At 46.7% G+C, this 23,876-nt stretch overlaps 4 protein-coding genes across 8 annotated transcripts in view; 2 read left to right on the top strand and 2 right to left on the bottom strand.

Moving 5' to 3' along the window:
* On the top strand, window positions 1–10,037 carry LOC117896188 (basic salivary proline-rich protein 2). Of its 2 annotated transcripts, XM_034804275.1 has the most exons (10): window positions 1–33; window positions 1,285–2,035; window positions 2,153–2,196; window positions 3,293–3,482; window positions 3,545–3,747; window positions 4,394–4,579; window positions 5,424–5,441; window positions 5,865–6,023; window positions 6,837–6,902; window positions 9,629–10,037. In XM_034804275.1, exons 1-10 carry the CDS (start codon window positions 16–18, stop codon window positions 9,812–9,814), a joined length of 1,821 nt encoding a protein of 606 aa, XP_034660166.1. In that variant the 5' UTR covers window positions 1–15; the 3' UTR covers window positions 9,815–10,037. The 2 variants fall into 2 exon arrangements, with proteins under 2 accessions (XP_034660166.1, XP_034660167.1); XM_034804276.1 differs by lacking the exons at window positions 1–33; window positions 5,424–5,441; window positions 6,837–6,902; window positions 9,629–10,037 and adding an exon at window positions 8,329–8,533 and having other exon boundaries at window positions 917–2,035.
* A 268-nt stretch (window positions 10,038–10,305) lies between these two features.
* Window positions 10,306–13,384, bottom strand: LOC117896192 (ras-related C3 botulinum toxin substrate 1). Its single transcript, XM_034804282.1, has 5 exons — window positions 13,122–13,384; window positions 11,960–12,096; window positions 11,640–11,872; window positions 11,411–11,571; window positions 10,306–11,320 (listed from the first exon to the last, which is right to left on the bottom strand). The coding sequence occupies exons 2-5, from the start codon at window positions 12,073–12,075 to the stop codon at window positions 11,243–11,245; spliced, it is 588 nt and encodes a 195-aa protein (XP_034660173.1). The 5' UTR covers window positions 12,076–12,096; window positions 13,122–13,384; the 3' UTR covers window positions 10,306–11,242.
* A 43-nt stretch (window positions 13,385–13,427) lies between these two features.
* LOC117896190 (probable enoyl-CoA hydratase) lies at window positions 13,428–14,717 on the top strand. The gene is made up of 2 exons (XM_034804280.1): window positions 13,428–14,397; window positions 14,462–14,717. Exons 1-2 carry the CDS (start codon window positions 13,527–13,529, stop codon window positions 14,566–14,568), a joined length of 978 nt encoding a protein of 325 aa, XP_034660171.1. The 5' UTR covers window positions 13,428–13,526; the 3' UTR covers window positions 14,569–14,717.
* Window positions 14,665–23,876, bottom strand: part of LOC117896183 (tubby-related protein 4) — a 28,820-nt gene continuing 19,608 nt past the window's right edge. The window contains exons 3-11 of one of the 4 annotated variants that reach the window (XM_034804267.1): window positions 20,302–20,466; window positions 19,785–20,244; window positions 19,184–19,713; window positions 18,897–19,125; window positions 18,557–18,840; window positions 16,509–18,497; window positions 16,108–16,449; window positions 15,853–16,059; window positions 14,665–15,788 (exon numbers count right to left, since the gene is read on the bottom strand). In XM_034804267.1, the coding sequence (XP_034660158.1) occupies window positions 15,672–15,788; window positions 15,853–16,059; window positions 16,108–16,449; window positions 16,509–18,497; window positions 18,557–18,840; window positions 18,897–19,125; window positions 19,184–19,713; window positions 19,785–20,244; window positions 20,302–20,466 (4,323 nt within the window). In that variant the 3' untranslated portion in view covers window positions 14,665–15,671. The remainder of the gene's footprint in view (window positions 15,789–15,852; window positions 16,060–16,107; window positions 16,450–16,508; window positions 18,498–18,556; window positions 18,841–18,896; window positions 19,126–19,183; window positions 19,714–19,784; window positions 20,245–20,301; window positions 20,467–23,876) is intronic. The other 3 variants (XM_034804268.1, XM_034804269.1, XM_034804270.1) reach the window with 3 other exon arrangements.

Below are 23,876 nucleotides of genomic sequence, written 5' to 3'. Positions count from 1 at the left end.
AGCATTCCGCCCGATATGAGTGATACCGATGCGGTGAGTGAAAGTCGTAATACAAATCTAGAGCTAAACCTATCCGAGCTGCACTTAAGTTGCCCCCCAGCTAGCGAAATGAAATATCACCCAATTGCTTATGCACCACCGAATTGCCTGTCAGGGAGCATAATTTGAATACAACTGGGATATTAATGATGCCATTACTATGGCAGAATATCGGTGACCTTGCATACATCATTGCCAGACATGTCAGAGCCACAAGAGAACGAAACCCTTTGTGAAACAAATCAAACAGCGATTTGCTCTCGTTTTCGTGGTCTGGCTGCCCCGACGAGAGCGTTTGGGGGGCTTAGAACCTGCCGAAACTTTTGTTGAATCAATAAGTCACAAAAACAATTTGGGTCACGTTACAGCTGGCAACCGACAAATGCATGACAAAATTCCCTATTGGTAACCGAACTGAGCGCCAGGATACGGAGCCCACCAAAACAATACTCGTAAAATGTAAACAAATGCAAAAAAGAAGCCATCAAATTTGAAAGGTTCCACTCAATATGGAATATATTGATGGTTGGTTTGGGTGGGTTTGGGCTGGCCTCCCCTGCGGCGCAATAAGTTTATGCACATGTAGCACACTCGGTACTGTTATCCTGTAGCTTCTACCCGCCACAGCACTATCAAGCACACAGGATATATGGCCATACATATGCAAATGATATGAGCCACTTGGTGCTGCTGCTCTGCTCCGGTTGAAACTGGAGCCCTGCCAGGTATTGGGTTACCCGACACTTGCACATTTCTGCACCGACACCGCAGGCGATAAGTTCAAACGAGATGTACGGCACGGCAAACGAGAGATCACAGGAGCGTCCTGCTGTCAGCGAGCCAACGACCCAGGAGTCACGTCCTGCGTCCAGCAATCGTCGTCCCTCCTATGAGGCTGCCATTGATGGCTACTCCTCGAGAGAGTTATCCACCAAAAGTGGAGGCTCAACGCAGCAGCTGCGTCCTCAGCCGAATGCGGAGTACTCCTCCAGCGTGAATCGTTCCAGCTACGAGACTTCCCTGCAGTACGCCAAGGATCGTGCTGCCTATGAGGCAAACATTGACTACTCCAAGCAGCAGCAGCAGCAGCAACTTCCACCGCCCATGACTGAGTATCCCAGCAGCTTTGGCACCGCTAAAGAACGCACCCCTCAGCACTCCCTAGCCCAGCACCCACCACCACCAGCATCCCAGCATAATCCCGAGTACGTGCGAAAACCACAGAATTATGTCTTGCCACCGCAGATGCGTCCGCCAGTGGGGCCGCCGCAGCAGCGTCCGCCCTTTGCAGGTGCTCGGCCGATGGTGGGCATGGGGCCACGCCCACCCATGCCACCGCCCAATATGGGGGCCAGGCAGATGCCACCGCCGCTGAGGAACACAGAGAGCAAGAGCAATCTGCTGATGGGTCCGCCGCAGATGAGGCCGGGCATGCCGCCACAGCTGAGTATGCAGCAGCCTCGTCCGCCCAATGCCGGAGGACCACTCTCACCGCCCGGGCAAGGACCTCCACGGCCACCAGGCGGATTTCCCTGGACACCAACTGGAGCGCCACCTGGCATGCCACCGGGTGCACGTCCCCCGCAGAATATGCAGCGACCTCCGCCGCCAACATTCGCTCGTCCGGCACCGGGCCAGCCGCTGCAGGCGCCGTACCGACCGACCTTCAATCAGCAGCCAATGCAGCAGCAACAGATGCAGCCACAGCCACAGCAGCCACCACAGCAACAGCAGCAACAACAACAGCAGCAGCAGCAGCAACAGCCACACATTCAGACTCAGCCACCGCCACAGCAGCTTCGCCCACCATCATCAATGGGGTCACACAACGACGATGACGATGACGTGATCATGGGTCCAGCCGTGACTCCCCTCAAGACATACAACATGAAGGCCGATCCGATGGGTTCGCCCCTGCTGGAGGAGACAGAGCCACCCTTCGAGACGAGTCCACCACCAATCGCAGAAGTGCGAAAGGGCAAGGGGCCTGCTCTGAGTAAGATCGAGTGGGAACACCATTAAGTGAAGCCATTTGCCAGTTTATTATTTCAGCGGAAGTCCCCCCAAAAGCTCGTGACATTAGCATAATTAATTTGTTTCGTTTTCATTGCAGAAGGCGACAATGACAGCGGCGTGGATGAGTCCACACAGGAGAAGGTGAGTCCGAACGATGAACTAGTTAAGCATTTGGCCAGGCCATAAATGTGAGTGAGTCGCTTATGCCATGCGTCTCCATTAATTGGGAGGAAATTAACTGAAAACTGGCGACAAATTAATTAAATTCCGTTGACCCTCTCTTTCTGGTCTACGCTTTCTGTGTCTGTCTGTCTCTCGCTGCGTTCACAAATCATAAATATCTGTAAAAGGCAAGTCAGTCAGTCACCGCTTCCACGCTCCATTAGCTATCATAGAGTACTATGGCCCGACTTGTGCTGGGGCCACAGTTGAGTGGATGGATCCAAAAGATCCGCAAAGTCGCCTCGTGTGTGTTGACGCCAAAGTTCAGACTAAGTTTTGTCTTGGCAGACGGCAGTTCGACGCGCCGGAAAAACCCGCAAAGAAAAACTCAAACAATATACGAGAATTTCGTGTTGCATTCACACACACACACACACAGGTGCGAGGCACAAAACTTTACCAAAAGTAAGGGAAAAACTACTCTACGTATTGCCAAAAAGAAAAAACACAAACAGCGATTTACGGGTAAATAATGCCTGGCCTGGTGATATCTGTGCCCGTAGAGTAGATAAGTGCCGAACACGAAACGCGGATTGGGGGCTCCCGCCCCTGCCCCTGCGGGCACACACAAATATTTACGAGTATTCCGTATCTGTTGTGGTGGGACTGTAGCTTGTTGTCTCTATAAATACCTAGGCATATGTATGCAAAATACGACACGAAGTGGCGACAATCGATAAAACAATGCATAAACTATAAGTCCTTCGTACCGACTTCGACAACCACATCCACAATGGCATCGGCATCACCAGGCAGCAAGCAGCTGGCAGCGGGCAGAGTCTAGTCATAAATGCCAATGGCATTACGTTGACAGCTTTGGCCAGCCTGGCAGTGTGTTCCCAGCATAGGAAGAGATGAACGTGGTCAGAGTGCCAGTCAGAGTGCCCATTCGGGTGAATCCCAAGATGCATCTCGTCATCTTGGCCGATTCCAAATATTTTCTTGTAAACAACGAAATTTCAGTTGAAATGTTTGCCATTTTGTGACTCTGTTTCTGTGTTCTGTATTGTGTTAGGACCGCAACGGACCCATTTCACCCAGTTCCCCGGTAAAGACGCCCACATCGACCTCATCGAAGGCTGACAAGTCGGGCATTTCGCGTCCACCGAGTGCTACGCCCTCGAATAAATCCGCATCGAAGTCGCGCAGCGCCTCGAAGAATCGCTTGCTGCTCAAGACCCCAGAACCCGAGCCAGTTAAGAAAGGTAAGAACTCAAATTAAACTTTAAAATCAAATGTTTTCGCATAATCTAATCCCCGCTCGCAGTTCCAATGAACAAGGTACAGGTTGGACATGCGCCTTCGCCGAACCTGAAGGCGGTGCGCTCCAAAATCGGTTCACTGGACAATGCCACCTACAAGCCGGGCGGCGGGCACGTGAAGATCGAGTCCAAGAAGATCGACATCAAGGCAGCGCCACGCATCGAGGCCAAGAACGACAAGTACATGCCCAAGGGCGGCGAGAAGAAGGTATGTTGGGGATGGCTGAGCCACAGGGAGGGACTTTCTGTACCGTGCGACTGATGTGTATCCTCATGAAAAATCTCTGTAAATTTCTCTCATCAACAAATGGCTTTAAAGTATCTGATCGGAAACCAAAATCTAGATCTAGCCAAAAGAAACGTAAAGTAAAAATGTAAAAAGTATTGGCAAAAACAAATTCAATTTCACGCTCGACTTGCGATTCGAGAACTTACTCGAGTATTCCTATATGTAACGCATCCCATTTAGATGGGAATCGGCAGCAAGCAGCACGGTATCTTGTATCTTGTTGTAGGAAATGCAATTACCAATCCACAGCGACACTTAGCAACATAATTCCGTTGCCTTTTGTAGCATTATAGACCCATAACCATATGTCCATATCCGCCATTCGGTGTTCCAGAGCTGGGCGTGACTCTGACATTGACTGGCGGCTGCAATTGGGTTTTGCTGGGATATGTATCTCTCTTTTGCGTAAATTGACTTTGGCTTATAATGGTTCTACCTTGTATCTATTTACAAACTTGCAAACCGTCGAACCCCACACACCCACGCCATCACCATCACCACCTCTCTTGAACCACACTGCAACACCACAAAAATCAAACCAACCAAAACCACCGCAAATCCGTAGATAGTTACAACTAAGTTGCAGTGGAATGCCAAGTCGAAAATTGGCTCATTGGAGAACGCGGCCTATAAGCCCGGCGGCGGCGATAAGAAGATCGAGACCCTGAAGATGGACTTCAAGGACAAGGCCAAGCCGAAGGTCGGCTCCAAGGACAACGTGAAATATCAGCCAGGCGGCGGTGATATCAAGGTATGTGTCCTCCTGCTCCTAAATCTTTTCTACGATTTTCACATTTAAGTTTGACCCAGAGACCCGCGAGTACGATTACTCTTCCAATTGTTTTTTGTAGCCTTTAAGTATGATTTCCGATGGCTGTTTTGGCTTTTACTTCGTTTCTTTTTGGATGCTCTTTCGACTCTCGTTTTGTTACGATTTTTTCTGTCTGGCATGCAGTTGCTCCTCCAATCCACAGCAAACAGAAAACAAACAGCAACTGGCATGGGGCATGATGGGGAAGATGCATGGGGAAAGTTCTCTTAGTTGTAAAATTCAGCATGCTGCAAGTGTTCTACAACGTTTCGGTGTACACTAACAAAAACCCTCCACACACAATCAAACATATCCGTGTAAACGATGTACAAAAGTCTGAAACACTTTCCAGAGCCACTCGAACAGAATGTCACACGATAGAAAGATGAACATCATCTATGGCGAGGGCTCCAAAATTGTCAACCAACGCGCCTGCCTCATGAGCAGCGAGCGCCTGGATGAGAATTTGTATAATGAGGAGGAGGAGTAGTTCCCATAGCTTTTGGGTAGGTAACACTAAACACAACAAGACACACAATACAATACACCCACTAGCCTAGAGACGCATTGACTAAACAGTTCCGTTCCGATTTGGGTTAGCATTGTAAAATAAATAAATGGATGGTAGGGAAAGCATTTTGTTTTGTTCCTAACATTCAGCTGAAGAACTTCGAAATTGATAATTGTATTTTATTATTTGTTTCAACTTGATTTTAACGAACCGAAAACATATTTAAAACATAATTTTTGCTTTTAACTAAACCATTTAACAACCGTATTGAAGGATAACAACCCCAAGGAAGTAAGTAGTCGTGATAACTCTATTTTCTCTCTGTGTATTGTATGACAAGTTTAGCTGCATAATTTTTACATAATTTTGTTGGTATTTTTGTTGTACACTTCACCCACAATTTTGGATATCCTCAAGGCACCGCAAAATATTATCCCCCAAGTAGAAATTGTAGCAACTTTTTGTTCCGTTCTCTGTGCTCTGCTGTTTCTGTGTTGAAAATTCTAAATTTCAGTTGTGTCCTCGATTGGCTACCATCCAATACCCAATTCGATTGTTGTGTCGTCGTGTGTCCAAAACAATATCCCAAAGCAGTGTCAAAATTCGCCAAATACCTACCCCCGCCCCTTAGCTACCGAATCCAAATCGAATTTCAAGTGTATTTTTGCTAATCAATTTCTTGTGTACGTTGCCGCTGCTGGTGCTACCTTTCAGATACAAACGCAAAAGGTAGAAATTAAGGCACAAAGCAAAGTTGGCTCTTTGGATAATGTAAAGCACAGGCCCGGTGGCGGCGAAAAGAAGATTTTCGATGATAAGGATTATTTGAAAAATGTTGAGCACTCAGCTGCACTGACAACACCACCAACACAGGTAAACTACGTGTACATAAGACAACCCATAATGCTGTTCTGTAATTAAATTAGACGCAGAACTAGCGAGATCCATTTAACCTTTAATATTACACCAAAAACCTTCAACCTGATTTATTTCGTGTTACATTTTTAGTTTTTTCGGCACACCACTTGAAAGTATTCAACAAAAGTGTACTCTATAAACTATGGATATATCCCATTTTGTGTTAACTTTAAGAAATTCATTTTTATGTAATTTGTTTTTACTTTGCATTTGTGGTTTACACCTTTTAGTTTTACTGTCAGCACCCCCACAGCACCCACCCCAAGAAAACACCAAAAAACCAGAAAACACCCACGAAACACCTACCCACACCTACACCCATAACCGCTTTCAGAGAACTGATCAAACGATTCCGCAATTGTACAAATCAAATCAATAATCAATAACTAATGAGAAAATTAACATCTATCTGGACTTCTAAGTAATTCTTGGCACTTTCAGGTCTCGAAATATGGGTGGGCTTTTCTTCTCTTTTGAGTTTTGTGTAAATCTTCATTTAGTTTCGATAATTTCCAATGGGTTTCATTCACTTTTATTTGAATTAATTTATGTTTACATTTAAAAATGAATTTCTTTCAAACTCAAACTGAGATTCATTGGCGATCGAATCAAAGCGAATCGAATCAAATTGATGACAAAATTGCTAGCAAAAAGCGTTCCACATTTCTCGTGCATTTCTCTAAACTATTCTCTTCTCTTTCTTTCTCTGTCTCTCCCCCCTCTCCGTTTTGCGCCCCCCTGCCTGCCTACCCGCCGGCCTAACCGCAGTTTGAGGCGCAAGGGCGCTTGATTGCAACGATCCATCTAGAATTCGGCCTCTGTAACTCAGACTGTGTGTGTAACAATATATTCGAGTCGCTTTTTAAATGAACCAATCAAATCGATACCCCTATGCATACATAGCTTTAACAACCAAAAACGAACAATAAGACATCCATCAACTACTCGTACTGTACCTAAGGCCAAATACCAGTAACTGTTGCAGGACTACTTAAAACACACACACAGACTCAAACGGAAAACTAAACTCAGTTCAACTCTCAACTAAGAAAAGCTCTGACCGAATATCTCGTATGAGTTTGCAAGAGTTTCTATTTTAAATTGTACACTAAACCCCAATAACTATACACCTTTCCATCGGTTTGAGGCTGCTATACTAAACCCATGAAATTTGTATATTTATTTATACATAATATAAGCTGATCCTCTCCCAGGGGCAGACACTCGGCAGTCCTGATCCGTTCCAAACTCAATTGAATTTTAACCAAAACATAAAAACCAACAGCTTTCGGGTGCCGCCCCTGGGTCTGAGAGGGCGGAATATTTGTTAATTCCTTTAGTATTATATATAGAGTATATCCTTTAACACAAAGTATTATTTATGGCAAAAATGGCCAGCAATTTTATACTATATAGGATAGTACAAATTTTAAACAACAAATACATAATTACTGATCCGCAAATGCTCAAAGAACTCCCCGTAAACCCAGAGACTCTGACCTTGAGGACGGTGTTTGAAAAGGCTGCCCAGCATTTAAAAATCATCTAACAACAAAAGTGCTTAGCTCACACACACACAGATACAGATACAAGCACACACATTGCATACATACATACATACATTTACATCCTGTTTAAATTCCAATTAATTATGAATTATTAAGTGTGTTTCTTAATTTCTGTGGCTTAATGTTTCTCTTTTCGTTTTATTATAGGAATATATATACCAATTTTATTAGGCTAGTCATATACGAAACTAAGTGCATTAATTCGAGATCCGTATACATGTTACGTCCATTAGAGTTATTTATCTACGGTCTACGGTTGAGAGTTAGACACTCTCTCGTACTCGTACTCTAGCAACATTCGATCATCGATCAAAAGACATCCATCCGTAAGTGAATGGGCGTGTTGCGTGTTCCATCCTGAGATGTGTCCGTTGCTTAGATAGATAGCGCCTATACCTATATATTTAACAGTGCTGTGATAGACTAACCGTTCCGTTAGTAACAGATTCAAATCTGATTTGACATCCATCCATTCACCCCGCAAACGGTTTCATGTGCAAATTTGCTTGCCTCGGCCCAGAGCCCAGCCCAGACCAGCCCCGACTCCGCCCCTTTCTTTCCACGCTCCATTCCAAACAACAACTCATGATCTAACAAGGCTTTCGGTTTATGTTTGTAATAGTTTCCCCCCACCCATTTTGATTTGTGCAATTATATCTGCATTCACATTTATATTTTTATCTTGAACGCAGAGTCCACTACCATCCATGACGGCTTCTGGCGCTGATGAGAATTTAAATCAACAAAGCTAAATGCTAAGTGCCGAACATGCATGTTGAGGTTGAGCTGAATCCTTTCTTTGCAAATATATCTACATAAAGCAAATGAAACCAAACCGAACATTGAATATTGAACAAGCGCTAATTTGAAAAAGTAAATCTTAAGCAAAATGCAAAATGCCCGCACACATTGGCAAGAACGATGCAAAATATGCATTAATTTCCACACCCACATCACACACCACAAAACCAGACATGTAATGAGAGAGCCGCCGTATCATACGATATGGTTAGGTTCCAACAGATGTGCACTGAGATACACCACCACGAGAAACCCACATCACATAGAAGCGGTATTCAAGATTCAAGAGTATATTTGACTAGTTGAGCAGTGCACTCTTTATCATACAGATACAAGACATAAATTATATATCTCAATGTATTACGAAAAACCCCCATATATATACATACAAATATATATAGACATTTATATATGCATACATAAAAGTATCTAAATATTTAAGCGAATTATACAAGAAATCAAATCATAACCTGTGTGCTTAGTTGAAAATGTTGAACGACACTTAAAAGTAAACGTAAACTTAAAACCCCACTTGACGTTGAACAGTTGAACTACTCGTACTCGAATAATACAAGACCTATCTATGACCCAATCCATTCATTGTATGCAATTTAGATACTTTTGCGAAGAGCCCGACCCAAAAAGCAGAACAGAACTTCAACCGAACAGAACCGAACCGAAATAAACACTTATAAGCATAATTATTACTATTAATTTGTATCTTATTAGTAAAGCGCATCATTCTCACAATTTATTTACACCCTGTTACAAAATGTAAGATCAATGGCAAAATTTAAACATTAATAAAACAGACAAAAAAAACGTTTTTCATTTACCAAAATTCTGGCGTTGCTGCACTTAGTTTTTTTGAATCTCAACAGCCACAAATATAAGATAGACATACAATACTCGTAAAATATTTGGAGAATCTTAAGTACATTTGGCAATGCCACGCCCACGACGCAACGCAAGCGTTCCAACAAAGCCACGCACGAGCACACATCTCTACCTCATTGGATGCATTGGTAATCGAAACTATTTTTGAATAAATTTGATTAAAACAAATTGTAAGTTTTCATCTCAATCCAGCTAATGACTTTCGACTACTATTCAGCTTTCCATTCAGCGGTGTATCCGTGTGTGAATCGAATTAAAATGTTGCCTATTCTATGCTCCCTTCCCGCCCCACAGTACTGGAAGGCGCCACGCATACAACGCGCCACCACACTGACCTCGTCCATGTCCCTGCCAGCCGAGTGCCTGGTGCTATCCGTGTCCATGCCCTCGCTCAACTCAGAGCCCAAGCGTCCCAAGAGTGCGGGTCCCAAGAAGAAGCCCGGCCAGGCCGTCCACACGAAGCCGTTCCGCTTATACTGAATCGACGACTTCCCAGCTGCCAGCTCCCAGATGCGATGCTGCTGCTCCTTCCTACACATGTTGCACGAGACGACACAACACATCGAAGCACTCCACTCCCGAGATTTGTGCACACGTTGATACGAGTATCGAGGCACGCACTTCTATAAAATGAAAACTGTTAATTGTTTAGAACGAGTTACTACTTACTACAAAACGAACCGTGGCATTTACAAACAAAATAAACGATAAACTGAAAGGCAAAGTTAAGCACAAAAGAGAGCCATAGCGAGTTGTTTCTTTAAATAATTACAGTATATATTTCTCGTAAGTATTAAATCAGTTTTACGGCTGGAGCCAAAAACTGTAGCCCTTCGTTTATAATTCATTTACATAAGACATTCGATTCGTTAGATTTTAAATATAGTATTTATATATCTATATATTTCGTACAAAAATTTTCCTGGGATTTCATCTCATCTTTACGCATCTTTGTGTGTTCTTTGTTTCAGTTTTTGTTATGAGAATTGTTTGCTTTTGTTTATTCGATCTATTTCGATTGTTTTGATTCTTTTGTTCCTCTGTTTTATTCGAGTCACGTCGTCACATTTAAATGCAGTTTTGCCATTCCATTTACATAAACCATTTTGCTATCCTTACGCCGTAAAAGTTGTTTATACATTGCCTTCTTCTTTATAGTTAGGATAATAAATAAGTAATTATAAAGATAATAATTTAAAACAACAGTTGGTTACAATTTTCAAGCGACAGAGTGTCAAATGAGCGTCAAATGAGTGGAGGTGTGATTATGATTACGATTCGAGTTAGTCAAAAAAATGCTTGCATATGCTTAAATATCGTATAAAGGATACTTTTATCTAAGAGCTCACGGGGTGATTAGCCTTGGCTTTAGTTTTCTTTTTTTAGGAGAGGTTATCATGCTTTAACTCTTGGCTAGATAATTATAATACATTTAATGAGGGGAAACTAGGAAATGAGATGCATTGATGCTCATGATATGCGAAACGAAACGAAACCAGTGCTTTGCTTCATTATAATTTTCTCGTGCGCTGCCTGTTACAATTAGTACAAATACATTCGATTCAATTGACTAGATTTCTATAGCTGATTTAGATACATTATTTTCTGTTTTTGTTTCTGCTGCTTCTGTTTTGCGGGAGGGAGTCATGTGTGTTGTGTTGCAATTTACACAATAATACAATTCGAACAATTTTCAACTTATACAAAATGTGTGTGTGTGTGTGTGGCTCTGTTTAGTGCTCAATGAATGGAGTTATCTGTTTTTGATTCGTTTTCATGTTTAAGGTAGATGAGGGCGCTCAAAAGGTGTACTTTATGCCTGTGTATGTGTTGTATGTGCTGCTGCTTCCGAGAATTCTCGCTCTCTCTGTTTGTGGCCGTTACAAAGCAAATAACATGCTACCTTATTTACATAACTAGACACTTTCGCTGGCGTCGCTTTAATGGCTCTGGTCTGAGTACGGCGCGCACCGCTTCTTCGAACACCTAAAATGCATAACGGGGGGAAAGAGACGATAAGTGAGATCATGTGCTTGTGTGTGCGTAAGTGGGTGCGCCGCCCCGCTGATGACTTACTTGCTTAAGGCCGCGCTGCGTCAAGGCGGAGCACTCCATATATTTCACAGCGCGTATTTTATTCGCCAACTTCTGACCTTGCTCGCGCTTTAGCGGCGTCAGACCCTGTTCGGCCAATCCACTCAACGTCTCGCGATCTTCCCGCAAATCGATTTTAGTGCCTGCAATACAATACGCCACATAAACATGTGTACAATACGTTCTTGAGCGCCATGAGCTGGCAACTTACCAACTAGAATGATGGGTGCGTCGGGGCAGTGGTGTTTTATCTCCGGATACCATTTCGAGGTGACATTTTCGAATGACGAGGGACTCGCCACGCTGTAGCATATCAGGAAAACATCTGTCTGTGGGTAGGAGAGTGGACGCAGGCGGTCGTAGTCCTCCTGCCCCGCTGTATCCCACAGTCCCAGCGAGACCTGTATTGTGTCCACTTGCATGGGTGCGGAGTAATTGTCGAAGCTATTTGCAAGTAGAAGAATGGCCATCAGCGTTAGTTAGTAAATAATCTGCAATCAGCAAGAACCGGAAGAAGTATCGGATACTCACACTGTAGGCACATATTCACCGGGAAAACTGTCTGTTGTGTAGGAGATTAGCATGCAGGTCTTTCCGACGGTGCCGTCACCGACGACAACACATTTTATGGGCCTTCCGGTTGACATCGTGAGTCGTGACTATGTGTGCTGTGCCACCGGCAAAAAGAGTAAGAGAACACAAGATAGATGGATGGATGTGAGTGGAGTGGAGTGTGCACTCGTATGTGAGAATGTCTTTCCAATGAATGCGTGCGCGCTTAATTCAATTAATTAAGTTCTACTTGAGGCAATAAACTCTGTTGTGGCACTGTCTGACCGCAACATATTTCTGAATACATACTTTAATTGCCTTTAGGGTCCACAGACCGAGCCCGAATTGCTGCACCCGCGACTAACAGGCCAACCTGGCCAGCCTGGCATACACTCGTATATCTCAGTGTGATCAAAAGGCTGGGCGGTGTTCGAAAGGTGTGTCCCAGTGCCAGAACAACAAACACAGGCACAGGCACAGTGGCAGCGGCAGCAGCAGCGACATAATAAAACGAAAGTCTCATTTCTGCTCGGAGGAGACTCTTGTTTTTGCAAATAAAATTCACGAAAATAGATCATGATGCGACACTCGACTGCGGCACTCATAGAAAATAATGGGAACAGCGAGTCAAACACACAACCAGAGCAAAGCACAGCAAATGGCAACAGTTGCTCGACTTCTGCTCTGCGCCATAGAGCCAGGGCCCTCGGGCTCTGGAGGCCTCCAATGATGCATGGGTGGAGTGCGTGGGGGAGGCGTGTCGACAGACGAGTGCGCCCAAATGTTGCGGTGACGCGGAAGCCACCGCACCGGCAGACGCGCACTGATAAAAATAGACACAATTAAGATCTAATAATGCAGAGAGGGTGGGCGGCGGGCGCGACTGTCTGACGGCGCCTCCGGTCTGACATGATTTAACCACAATACGGATGCCAATTCAATTAAAGTTCAAGTGAGACATTACGCCACATGCAACCGCAGGGCTGGGCGCCCCTGGCCGACACTCGCGCGTTCTTTTGTTGTGGACGCCCATGCCATGCCCCGTCTTCCATTGTTACCGTGGGCCTCTGGGCAGGGCAGGGCAATCGCACTCCTTGCCCCACAGTAATTGCATATTCACGCAAAATGGAATTGTTGTTACCGTTTTAACCTATCCTTTCTTTGTCTGCACACGGGAGTTCACCGAGAAGAAGTCGAGTAGTCCAAGAGGAAGCGGCGACTGTTTTGTACTTTGCTTATATCACTGGAAGTGTTTATGTGCTCCACAAATGCAATGCGCTGGCACACGCGCCGCAGTTCAAAGATTACTTTCCACACAAATTGTAAATGTTTTTAATTGTAAATATCTGTTTAATTGGCAGCGCAGCGTTCCGAAATGTATTTCTTTTTGCTCTTTTTTTGTTTCCACACAAACACACACATGCTCGCACACACACACCCTTTTTGACAGCAGCGTCGCTGCGATGACAAGCAGTGCTGCAGGGCGGCGCACCGAAAATCCCGATTTCAACGTTGCCCAACACTGCACAGTTGTTTTCGCGGTGCAATGAATAAATTTGTTTATAAACTATTCCAACGCGTAAACTATTCAAATTCAGGCAGGAGAAGTTTTTGTTTAACCGCTGCTAGGCATGTTGAAGAAACCAAAGACGTTGCGGAAGCACCCACGGTGCTCGTAGAGAAGGATTCTCATATAACATTGATCGGACTGAATCGGGAGCAGAAGCGAAACTCCATCGATGCAGCCACGGCCCAAAAACTGGGCGAGGCCATTAGCCAGTTTGAGGCGGACGATAGCTCCCCCGTAGGTGTGTTGTACGGCATTGGTGGCTCCTTCTGTGCCGGCTATGATCTGGAGGAACTCGAAGCGGAGGCGGATCGGGGCAGCCTGAACTTTCTGTTGCGTCATGAGGGCTCTGTGGGTCCCACACGGCGACATCCGCGCAAACCCATTGTGTGTGGTATTAGTGGGTTCTGTGTGGCCAGTGGCCTGGAGCTGGCCCTACTGTGTGACCTGCGCGTAATGGAAGACACAGCTGTTCTGGGTTTCTTCAATCGCCGTCTGGGCGTTCCCATCAGCGACGGTGGCACCGTCCGTCTGGCCGCTGCTGTTGGATACTCGAATGCTGTGGATATCATAGAGACGGGCAGACGTGTCTATGCACGCGAAGCGCTGCGCATCGGCCTGGTAAATCGCATCGTGGCCACGGGCACAGCCCTTGGCCAGGCTGTTAATTTGGCATTCTCGATTGCCAAATTTCCCATGGGTTCGTTGATGCACGATCGGAATGCCGTGCTGGAGAATGCGAATGCCTACAATCGTCCCGGCTTCTATGCGGGCACTTACAACGAAGTCATGAACGTGACATCGGACATGGTCACGGATATGCAGGAGGGCGTGAGGCGTTTCAAGAGCTGTGAGTAGTGATTGTTGATCGAAGATTGAACTAATTGAATATTATTTTTCTATATTTTTTCTAGCTGAGGAAAAGGGACCCAAGACCGACTCATGGCATATCAAGGAGAAATCCATTCCAGACTGGGAGAAGGCCGAAATCGAATTGGAGAAGCAATTTAAAAAGACGTGATAGAATTTGTAGGATATTTTGGAAACATTTCATGGTGCAATATTAGGTTGGTTGTGTTAACGATATTTTATAGTTACATTATATACGAGTATGTTGTTATTTATATAAAACGAAAGCCTTTATTCACGTAAAATACATTTATTTAATGATGTTTTTGTATGTAATGTATGTAGTTGATCGCCCAAGTCAGTTTACGACTGACTGCCCCCTGTGCTTATTTTCAATATTCACAACAATTACAATAACGAATTTTTCATTGAATTTAAGCCTAACTACCAAAAAGAGTAAAAGGAAAAAGCACAGAGATTTCCATTTCACTTCCATTCCAACATTTCACTTCACAATTTGTGTTTACACATATAAAAAATATGCTAAGTAATCGCTTTCGTTATGGTTTTTGGTTTGTTTTCAAGTTCAAATATTTCTTACGTCTAAGAGGAGGAGAGTGTTAACGAAAGGAATTGTTATTGCACTTAAATCGAGTAAAGCAAGAAACGAAGCTCTATGCAAAAAAGGCTGCTCTTGAACATACAAACTAGTGTTAAAAATCGACTCTTGTTCTTGTTAGATTTAAAAAATATTACATCGTTTATGGCTAAACATTTACACCTGCTCCCGGCTACGCTTAATCCAAAAAAAAAAATTTGTCATACAAATATTGCACAAAAATGGATCGGACTGTGGAGTTTGCACACCCATTATGCAGACATATGCTTTATGTTTTTGCATTTGGCAAAACCTTCAATCAAGTGGTGGTGGTGGTGGTACGTGTTGTTCATTACGGTCACTAAAATACACGGCATCATTTCAGAAACCTAAATACCACACACACAATCATATAAATACATTATATACAAAATGAGAAAGCAATTTTCGCTAATCGTTCGGTCGGTCGTCCGGTCATCGTCATCGTCTGTCGTCTGCCATTTGGTATAAAAAATATATGTATAGCATAGGCCAAAAAAGCAACTGCTGCAATCAGCTGGCGACATTTTGTAGAGCGCAATGCAATGCACAATAAGGATACGGATACGGTTACGTTTACGGATACGATACGTTGCGACGATATACACACACACACATTCACTAGTAGACCACGGAAATTACTTTAGTCGCTGTGTCACATTAGCCAGTGCGACGGCAAAGGCTTGTAGGGCGGAAAAGGGATACTGGAAATCCAGGGTGTAGGCATTTCCATCGATACGACCAAATTGCATGACCTAAATGGTGCGATTAGAGGAGGAATTAGTCAACGTTCACTTAAAGAAACTTCCAGTTGCTTACCTGTTTGCCACGAAATTCAATTTGGAAATTCTTGGCCGACTCCTGGGTAACGCGACCACCGAAATCCAGCTGATACACTTGACTCATCTCGTTCCACATGGGCGCCTTGTTGTGCATCACAAATTCCCGACGCACCGGCGCCGGATTCGCACAGCTGGCACTGCCATTCGGCTCGATTTTGCCGCGCTTCAGCTGTGGATGAAAGGACTTCCCTTAGAGTTGATTTGGATTGGGATGGAGGACTCTTGATCTCACCTTTTGACGCAGCTGTGCCTTTTGGAATGTCTCCAGGTCGCGATACTGCTTGCCATTGCCGCCACCATTGTTGCTCTCCTCTGTGCCAGAGCCATTCGTCTGGTTTCCCTCATCGTCCGAGCTCTCGATGATGCTGGGCTTCTTGCGCTGTCGTCGATTCAGCAGCGGAGAGTTGAGAATGTGGCGTATGGGGGAGCTACTCTGCTGGCGCTTGTTCTTCTTGCTGGCCGCCGGCGAGGCCGGTGAGCTGCGTGGCAGACGCTGCGGCGTTGACGGAGGCGTCAGACGACCCTCATCCAGATCCCGCAGACGGCTGATGATGTTCTCCAATGTTGTAAGAGCCTGGAAGAGGTTGTTGTTTTTTAAAAGGAAGACACTTAGTGATGGAATAATCCTCTTACCTGTGTGTGTAGCGACACAGAGGCCTTGGCTTCCACGGGCGTGGCCTCGACAGCACCACAGGCGGCTCCAGTTGCTTCTGGCTGCTGCTGCTGCCTCTCCAAGGTGCTGGCATTGCTGTTTCCATTCACCTGTCCCTGCGGCGGTGGCTCCTTGCGACGCCAGCGCACCTCGGACAGCTGCTTGACAAAGCTGAAAGTGTTATCCTGCTTACGTCCCAGCACCGGGGTGGAGTTCTCAGTGCCAGCACCATCCTTGCTGCGCCCGTAGCCGAAGCGATGCTTTCGCGTGAAGAGCGGAGAGTCCGTGAAGCTGGTAATGACATCGAAGCGTTTCTTGGTCGCGGGCTTTGGCTGTGTGGCGACGGCAGGCGGTGCCTCCTTGGCGGGCTCCACACTGACCACAGCCGTGATCTCGTCGAGCACCGAGTTGGATGTGGGCTGGCATCGCTTGCAGGCACTGCTGGGGTTCATGTTGTTGCGGCACTTGAAGCAGAGCGTGTTGGCTGCACTGCTGCAGGCACTGCTGTCGGAGATCTCCTGCAGTTTCTTCACCACCAACTCATGCTCCTTGCTGGACAGTTTCGTTTGCAGCGACAGCAGATCACACGAGTCCAAGCTCTTGGATTTGCCCGTTTGCTGGAGTTTGTGGCGTCGCGCATCCTCCTGCTGCTGTCGCTTCCGGCGATTCCGTCGCTTGTCCACCAGCACCAGACGCTTGTTGGGCGCCTCCTTGCGCAAGGCGGACAACGCCTCATCGGAGGGCGTGATGGCCACAGAGTCCAGATAGCCCACGCTGCAGCTGCGCGTGATGGAGTCTGGCAGAGCGGGCGCTATGGAGACCACTGTCGGTGTCCGCTTCATGCTGCTGCTGCTCGTGGTGGGTGTGGGGGACTGCGTCTCCTCGTCGATGTACAGCATGTCCCGTCGCTTCGATGTGGATGCAGCAGGCGCCATGCACTTCACCTGCCTCGCATCCATGCGCTCCAAATTCAGATTCAGATTGAGGGGCACGGGATTCACGTGACTGTTGGCTGAGCGCACGGGTTCCGACATCAGAGCATTCTTCACCTGGACCACATTGTTGGCATAGTCCGCATTGCTGGAGTAGGACATGAGCGTGGTCTGCCCCGCGGCTGGCACGGCGGGCCTCTCGAAAATGATGTCCGACGGAGCCACCGCATTCTTGGGTGACTGCAGCGTGGGCACAGCGCCATCACAGTAGAGCGGCGAGATGGCGTGCCGCGACTGGCAGCTGGAGTTGGAGCTGGATCGACTGTAGCTATTCTTGAAGCTGCTTATGGTCTTTGGACGTGTTAGATTCTTGCCGCTGCCGTTGCTGCTGCTGGGGCCGGACGAACTACTGCAGCCATTGGAGGAGGGTGCCTGATGCAGCAGCACAGTGGTGGACTGGCAGGCGGCGGCGGCGGCAGCAGCGGCTGATCCCGCTTCCTGTGAGTCATTGGATGAATCATCATCGTAGCTCTCGGCACGCGCCAATGGACTGATGCCCGCGTTTGAGCCTCGTTCTCCGCTGCCACCTCCTCCACCGTTCACGGTCAGCGAGTTCTTGTGCCGCGCCAGTATTCGATTGGGGCGTGGCGACATGGGTGCAATCAGTGGTGCAGAGGCTCCGTCCAACATTCGTCGCTGTGGCATCATCGGCGGCTTCAGGTTGGCCACATCCTGGGGTGTGGTCACATTCACCTGGGGCACTGCCTCGTGGTGGTGCTGCAGCTGCTGCTGTTGATGCTGCTGCTGCTCGTCTTCGTCCTCGGAGAAGATGTTGGGATTGAAGCTGGGGTCGGGACCAGGTGGAAAATCGTCGCGCAGCTCGGTGATCACCAGCGTCATTTGACGCGGCTGCAAATGCAGTAGGGACGTCTTATATGTTACTTGGCCTAAATTGGCTGGGACGGTTTTGGCAAGGCCATGGATCTTGAATTTCGTTCCCCAAATGTTGGAGGTCACCTCCACCAGCTTGACTTCCTGCTTAAGAGAGAGATTGATCAGTGATTGCATGTGCCTCGAACACGTTGGATGCCCCTTACCTCTGGCAGTGTATCGACGTAGGCCAGCTCATCCAGGCTGTCGGGATCGTTGCCGCCAGCTCCGGCTGTTCCTCCCGCTGCGCCCACACGCTCGCCCGCCTGGTTGCGTCGCTTCGGACGCACTCGTTTCTTGCGCGGCGTCCTGGGCGAACCAAAGCGAGAGGAGCGCTCCTCATAGTCACTGTCCGAGGAGTCGGTGCGTCCGCTGTTGCCGGTGGTAGTGGACTGACCGGAGCTCGAAGAGCTCTTGGCCTCAGCGGAATATTGAAAGTACAAAGGAGCATCTAACGGAAGAGAAAACATAATTAATACTGAGGCAGAGAAGCGGACTGCGACTCACCATTCACTTGTGGATCGAAAATCACAAACTCCGGGCGTATCTTTGAGGTGCGTTTACCCTTGAGCAGTGGTACCAGGCCCCCCAAATACTCCAGGTAGAGCGTATAGCAGGTGCCCGAGCTCAGATTGGAGTCATCGTCGTGCCGAATCATGGTGCAGTGCAGCCGCGTAGAGCAGAGCGGTGGCCGCGACACAAAGTCACGCAGCGACTTCAGATCAGGTACACAGCACTGCAATAAACGGGCATCATAAATCACTGAAACAATTGCCAATAAATCCCTCACTCACTCGTATCGTTTGAGCAAACAGATTGCCAATGAGAGACTTAATCCTAGAAGGCAGCGGCAGCAGTGGCAGCAGCGTCTCGGAGCCGACACTCGCCTGTATCTCCAGCCGGCAGAGCAACTGCAGCGAGGCCACCCGCCGCGATACCCAGGCAATGTGCACCTGCGTTCCGGTGGCAATAAACAGACGCTTGTCGTTGTGGCCCCACGTAATGGCCGACACTGGGGCACTGCTGCAGGGTATATGCGCCTGATACAGACACGTTCCCGTTTCCGTATAGAACTTGACCAGATTCGTGTAGCTGGTGGGTGTGGTTAGCTCCTCCGATGGCTTAAGGCCATGATGACCATCCATGCCGGTGCGCAGGGTACCTGCCACCGCGAGCAGCTCGCGGGAATTGCTCCACTCCATGACCATGCCGAGGGCGCCGTTGAGGCAAGTGTTGATATGTGCGGGTGAGACGTCGTCGAACGACTTCAACAGATAAATATATCCATTCTGAAAGCTAACGGCCAGCACAAACGAGCGTTTGGCTAAGGGGAAATAGAAGAGAGAGGAACGATTAGGGATCATTCAGAGATAGAGAAGATTCTCCCGAACTCACCCGCATTGGTTACGCCGGGTTCCGCTTCTTCGCCCTCTTCCATTTTGAATTTCTCGCAAGACCAGGCCATCGAGGTGATGGGCACATCGTTGGAGAGCTGCACCTGTGACACCATCGCTCCATGCACATCCATCACAATCACCTGGCCCTGTGTGGTGCCGAAATACACCTGCTGATCGTCGGGCGTCCAAATGCCGCAGGTGATGGTCGACTCCAGGTTCAGCATGGATGACCAGTAGCGCTGTCCAGCCACCGAGCCCACCAGCACGAAGCCATCCTGGTAGCAGATGAGGGCCATTCGTCCATCGTGCGACCAGGAGAAGTGTGTGACTGGGGTGTTCCGATCGTTGATCAGCTCAATGGACCAGCGGCCCTCGTACTTGATCCACACAAAGATGATGCCTGAGCTGTCGCAGGAAGCGAGCTTCTGGTACGGCTCGTTCCACTTGACCAGAATGACCTGCCAAAGAGAGGGTTAGCTGAGGATTGATGGCTTCCTACCGGATGCTCCACTTACATCCGATCGATGGCCGCGTAGATTGTAGTTGGTCCGCAGCGGATAGTCCATGTTCTTGCGGCAATGGGAGGTGGTAAATGTTACGCCCACAATGCCGCGCACATTGCCCGTGGCCAGCCATCCTTCCTGGTAGTAGTTGGTGCGATTCAACTTCCAGCCCTCATCCTGGAGACAAAGAAAAGAGCCAACAAAGGCGATGAGAACAGCATGTCCGCAACCGTTGGCAGCTGTTTTTAAGCAGGCGCCAATTGCAAGTCAAGTGCTCTCGCTGGAGCCTGCTTCTCAAATGGATTTACCATCGCCGCTGGCTCAAAGTCCTGCCCCCCTGCTCTGGCCACCCCCATTTCCACAATCGACAGTTTTTGCCATTGCCGTTTGCCTTTGGCTGGGTAAATATGCTCCACTTTTGTGACTGCATCTACTTTGCACTTCTCAGCTCTCTCTTTCTGGCGCTGGTGCCTTCATCTATGCCAAATAGCCAGGCTTTGGCCCTTTTACAGCCGCAGGACAGGCGGTTTTTACTCAATCAGTTTGAAGTACCATGTAAATGGTAGTAGAATTGGGTGTGCTCGATATGCGATAGTCAGAACAGCTACATATGTATTTACATATTTACATACTTACATATGTACATATATACATTTTTACGTGCAAGCTAACCCTAACTCTTATCTCTCCTACTGATCTGAACAGCTTTCCTAACTGCGTTTTATGAGTGCTTTCTGTCGCGCGTTCGTCTGAACATGATCGAACACGCCTGCATCACCGCAACAAAAACAATAAGAGGCACATTTCTGTGTGCAGCTTGCGGTTTCGAGCTTGCGGTTTTGTACCTGCGGTTTTTTGCTAGCGGTTCAACATGATCGAACATGTCTGTCTGACCACAACAACCATAAGAGACAAATTTCGGTGTGTGGTGTAGTAAGTGAGAGAGCCGCGAAGCTTGCGGTTCTTGTTTACGGTTCTTGCTTGCGGTCGACAATAATAACAACAATAAGAGACCCATTTCGGTGTGTAGCATAAAGAGTGGGAGAGCCCTGCAGCTTGCAGATTTGTGCTTGAGATTGAGCACGATCTATCACGTCTGTATCGCCGTAACAACAACAATGTTGGGGTGTAGTGAGTGAGTGAGAGCCCTGCAGCTGATCTCGTTGAAAAGCTTATCTCTCGAGACCAGAAGGAAAAAACAGACGAAATAGTCATAGTCATAGTTCATAGAAATATGTACATACATATATTCACATGGTATATAAATATGTACATACATATGTACATACAATGTACATAATTATTTTTTTATGGGATCTCTAGAAAATGTGAGCTTTATGCATTCGTATTTTGGAAATTGTTTTAGACTCTTGGTAACTTTTCAATTACCAATTGGCTGAACATCGGCCTTCAATATCAACCTTAGACTTTCTCTAGCATTTCGCACTGAAATTCAATTTGAAAGCAAGTCATTCAAATCTTAATTACACATCTGTTCTATTTTATTCACTTTTGAAGAACTGACTGACTGACTATTCTGCATTGAAAATCCCCGTTTTCTGCCCAATGCAATTAAGGTGCAAAACAATCCTGGCAAACAATCCAATTAAGGCATACCTCAATCATCATTTCAAAAGTTTGCTCCCCCAAGCAAGCATCAGAACAGCAGTCGAGTCGAGTTTTCATTCTATAACTTTCTGTGAGCTTTCCCCTTCCCCTTTTTCGCCTGCTCTTTCTATGCTGCGAGGTTTTCTTTGGGAAAACTCTTTGACTGTTTATCATCGGCAGGGGCATCAGCAGATGCACTCAACCGCGGCTCCTGCTTCTGATGCAGCCTTTGAATTGATTGTTTTTATGCCAGAAATGTGTAGCCTACATTATAGCGTTTGACTGGCATAAGCGCCGACAAAGCGAAAAACATTTCAATTTAAGTGAAAATTCACTGGCTTTCAGCATTTTCGGGGCTAATCCCCGACTAAGCCAAATGGGCATTTTTTGGGGGGGTATCAGTGGGGGAGCGGCGTCAAAATCCAATTTGCAAGAGGCATAAATTAAAATACCCGCAATCACAGCACAAAATTGTAATTTCCGCTTTCGGACGAACGGACCGAACCGGACCATTGGTCATTGGGCCCCAGAGAGAGGTGGACCTTTCATTGATTTCTGACCCGCCCATTGACCATGTTAATTGCTTTATTAGCCCGATTGATTGATGTGCATATGCTCTGATGTCCGATGTCCAATGTCCCTGCAAATGGTAAATTCAATTATATAATTGCTGGTCTGCTTGCTGCTGGTCGCAGGGCCATTTGTGCGCACATTTCCGATTGCCGAGTGGCATCGACAGGCCGTTGAATGGCCTCATATTGCCATCATTATGACCAACGTTCTTACCCCTACCTTACCCCACCATCAATACGAACCAACCCATTGGATAGCAATTATGAAAAGCCATTCAACGTTTCTTTGTAGAGTGTTGTTAACCTTTCATTGAACCACTTGAGCGGCAGCAGTGCCACACGGATGCTGATGGAATGCATTCGCATTCGAATTCCAATCGATTCGTGCTCTTGAGACACTTGAAACATTTTGGAATTCCATGGACGGATACACGAGTGAGAGAGTGTATTTTTGTGTATTTCTGCTTTTGCACTTTTGCATTTTAATAATGCACTAAAATGCAACTAAAATGTAAACGTTTATGGCATTCAAAATGCCTTTAATTGGAGCAGAGAGCCAGCCACAGACTGCCATTCATTTGGAACATTTGCGGCCCAGAAGTCAAGAGTGTGCTTAAAGTTAACAAATTTGTTTAAATTCGCATTGGGGGAAATGCAATTTTCTATCATCAAATGCCATAATTTCATTTCATTTATGTAATAAAACAAGAACCACAAGAAACATCAGGGGCATCCGCAGCAGGCGGAGGAGTCGCCCCCATCAATGTCAGAGCCAGCGACACGACGCGAAGGCGACTCGGAAGGCAAGGCGTTGACAGCCTCGCACTTTGGCCATGTCTTTGGCTTGTTAGTGGCTGTAGCTGTGCGCTGCCTGCTGTTGCCTGATGTCTAAGTGGCTACTTGTAAACTTGTTAACAGTTTTGCCAACGCCAGCATTCAACATCCTGCCTACATTCGTTTAGGAAACACTCAAATGTTGTGCAATCGCTCAGTCAGAAAGGAATAGTTAAATTTATGGCCACACAGGGTACACGGGTACAGAGCACAAACTATTATCGGATTGTCGCTGTGTCTGCATCTGATTATGCTGCAGTTTCTGGTTGCAGTGGCCTGCAGCACCAGCAGCACTGGCTGGTGCTTTCCATAATTTATGTTTCTGCCATTTGGCACACGAAACTGCAGCCATGTTGCCGATGTTGCTGCCACTGCCATGCTCCATTTCAAATGCACCTCACACTCTCTCAAACGCAGCATTTAATTAAAAACGAGGAAGACACTGCAGGGAGATGCGACTTGAAGGTACCGTGTAAAGAATTCTGCATGTACGTGACTGTTTCGATTAAACGTGTCGCACGTCATGCAGCAGCGCCCCTCGGTGTGCCTTGTAGGAATAGGAGCAGGGACTTC

Source organism: Drosophila subobscura, chromosome O, assembly GCF_008121235.1.
Source record: "Drosophila subobscura isolate 14011-0131.10 chromosome O, UCBerk_Dsub_1.0, whole genome shotgun sequence".
NCBI classification, from domain to species: Eukaryota; Metazoa; Arthropoda; class Insecta; order Diptera; family Drosophilidae; genus Drosophila; species Drosophila subobscura.
The sequence above is the reverse complement of the archived record's forward strand: the minus strand, read 5'-3'. Positions and strand labels throughout refer to the sequence as shown.

What these genes read in the sequence shown, in the direction of transcription:
- LOC117896190 (XM_034804280.1), top strand. Translation starts at nt 13,527, where the DNA reads ATGAATAAATTTGTTTATAAACTATTCCAACGCGTAAACTATTCAAAT. An exon ending in CGTGAGGCGTTTCAAGAGCT is followed by an intron (nt 14,398 to 14,461) that starts GTGAGTAGTGAT and finishes TATTTTTTCTAG; the next exon opens with CTGAGGAAAAGGGACCCAAG.
- LOC117896188 (XM_034804275.1), top strand. An exon ending in ATGAGTCCACACAGGAGAAG is followed by an intron (nt 2,197 to 3,292) that starts GTGAGTCCGAAC and finishes GTATTGTGTTAG; the next exon opens with GACCGCAACGGACCCATTTC. An exon ending in ACCCGAGCCAGTTAAGAAAG is followed by an intron (nt 3,483 to 3,544) that starts GTAAGAACTCAA and finishes CCCCGCTCGCAG; the next exon opens with TTCCAATGAACAAGGTACAG.
- LOC117896192 (XM_034804282.1), bottom strand. Translation starts at nt 12,075, where the DNA reads ATGTCAACCGGAAGGCCCATAAAATGTGTTGTCGTCGGTGACGGCACC. An exon ending in GGTGAATATGTGCCTACAGT is followed by an intron (nt 11,873 to 11,959) that starts GTGAGTATCCGA and finishes ACTTGCAAATAG; the next exon opens with CTTCGACAATTACTCCGCAC. An exon ending in CGCACCCATCATTCTAGTTG is followed by an intron (nt 11,572 to 11,639) that starts GTAAGTTGCCAG and finishes ATTGTATTGCAG; the next exon opens with GCACTAAAATCGATTTGCGG.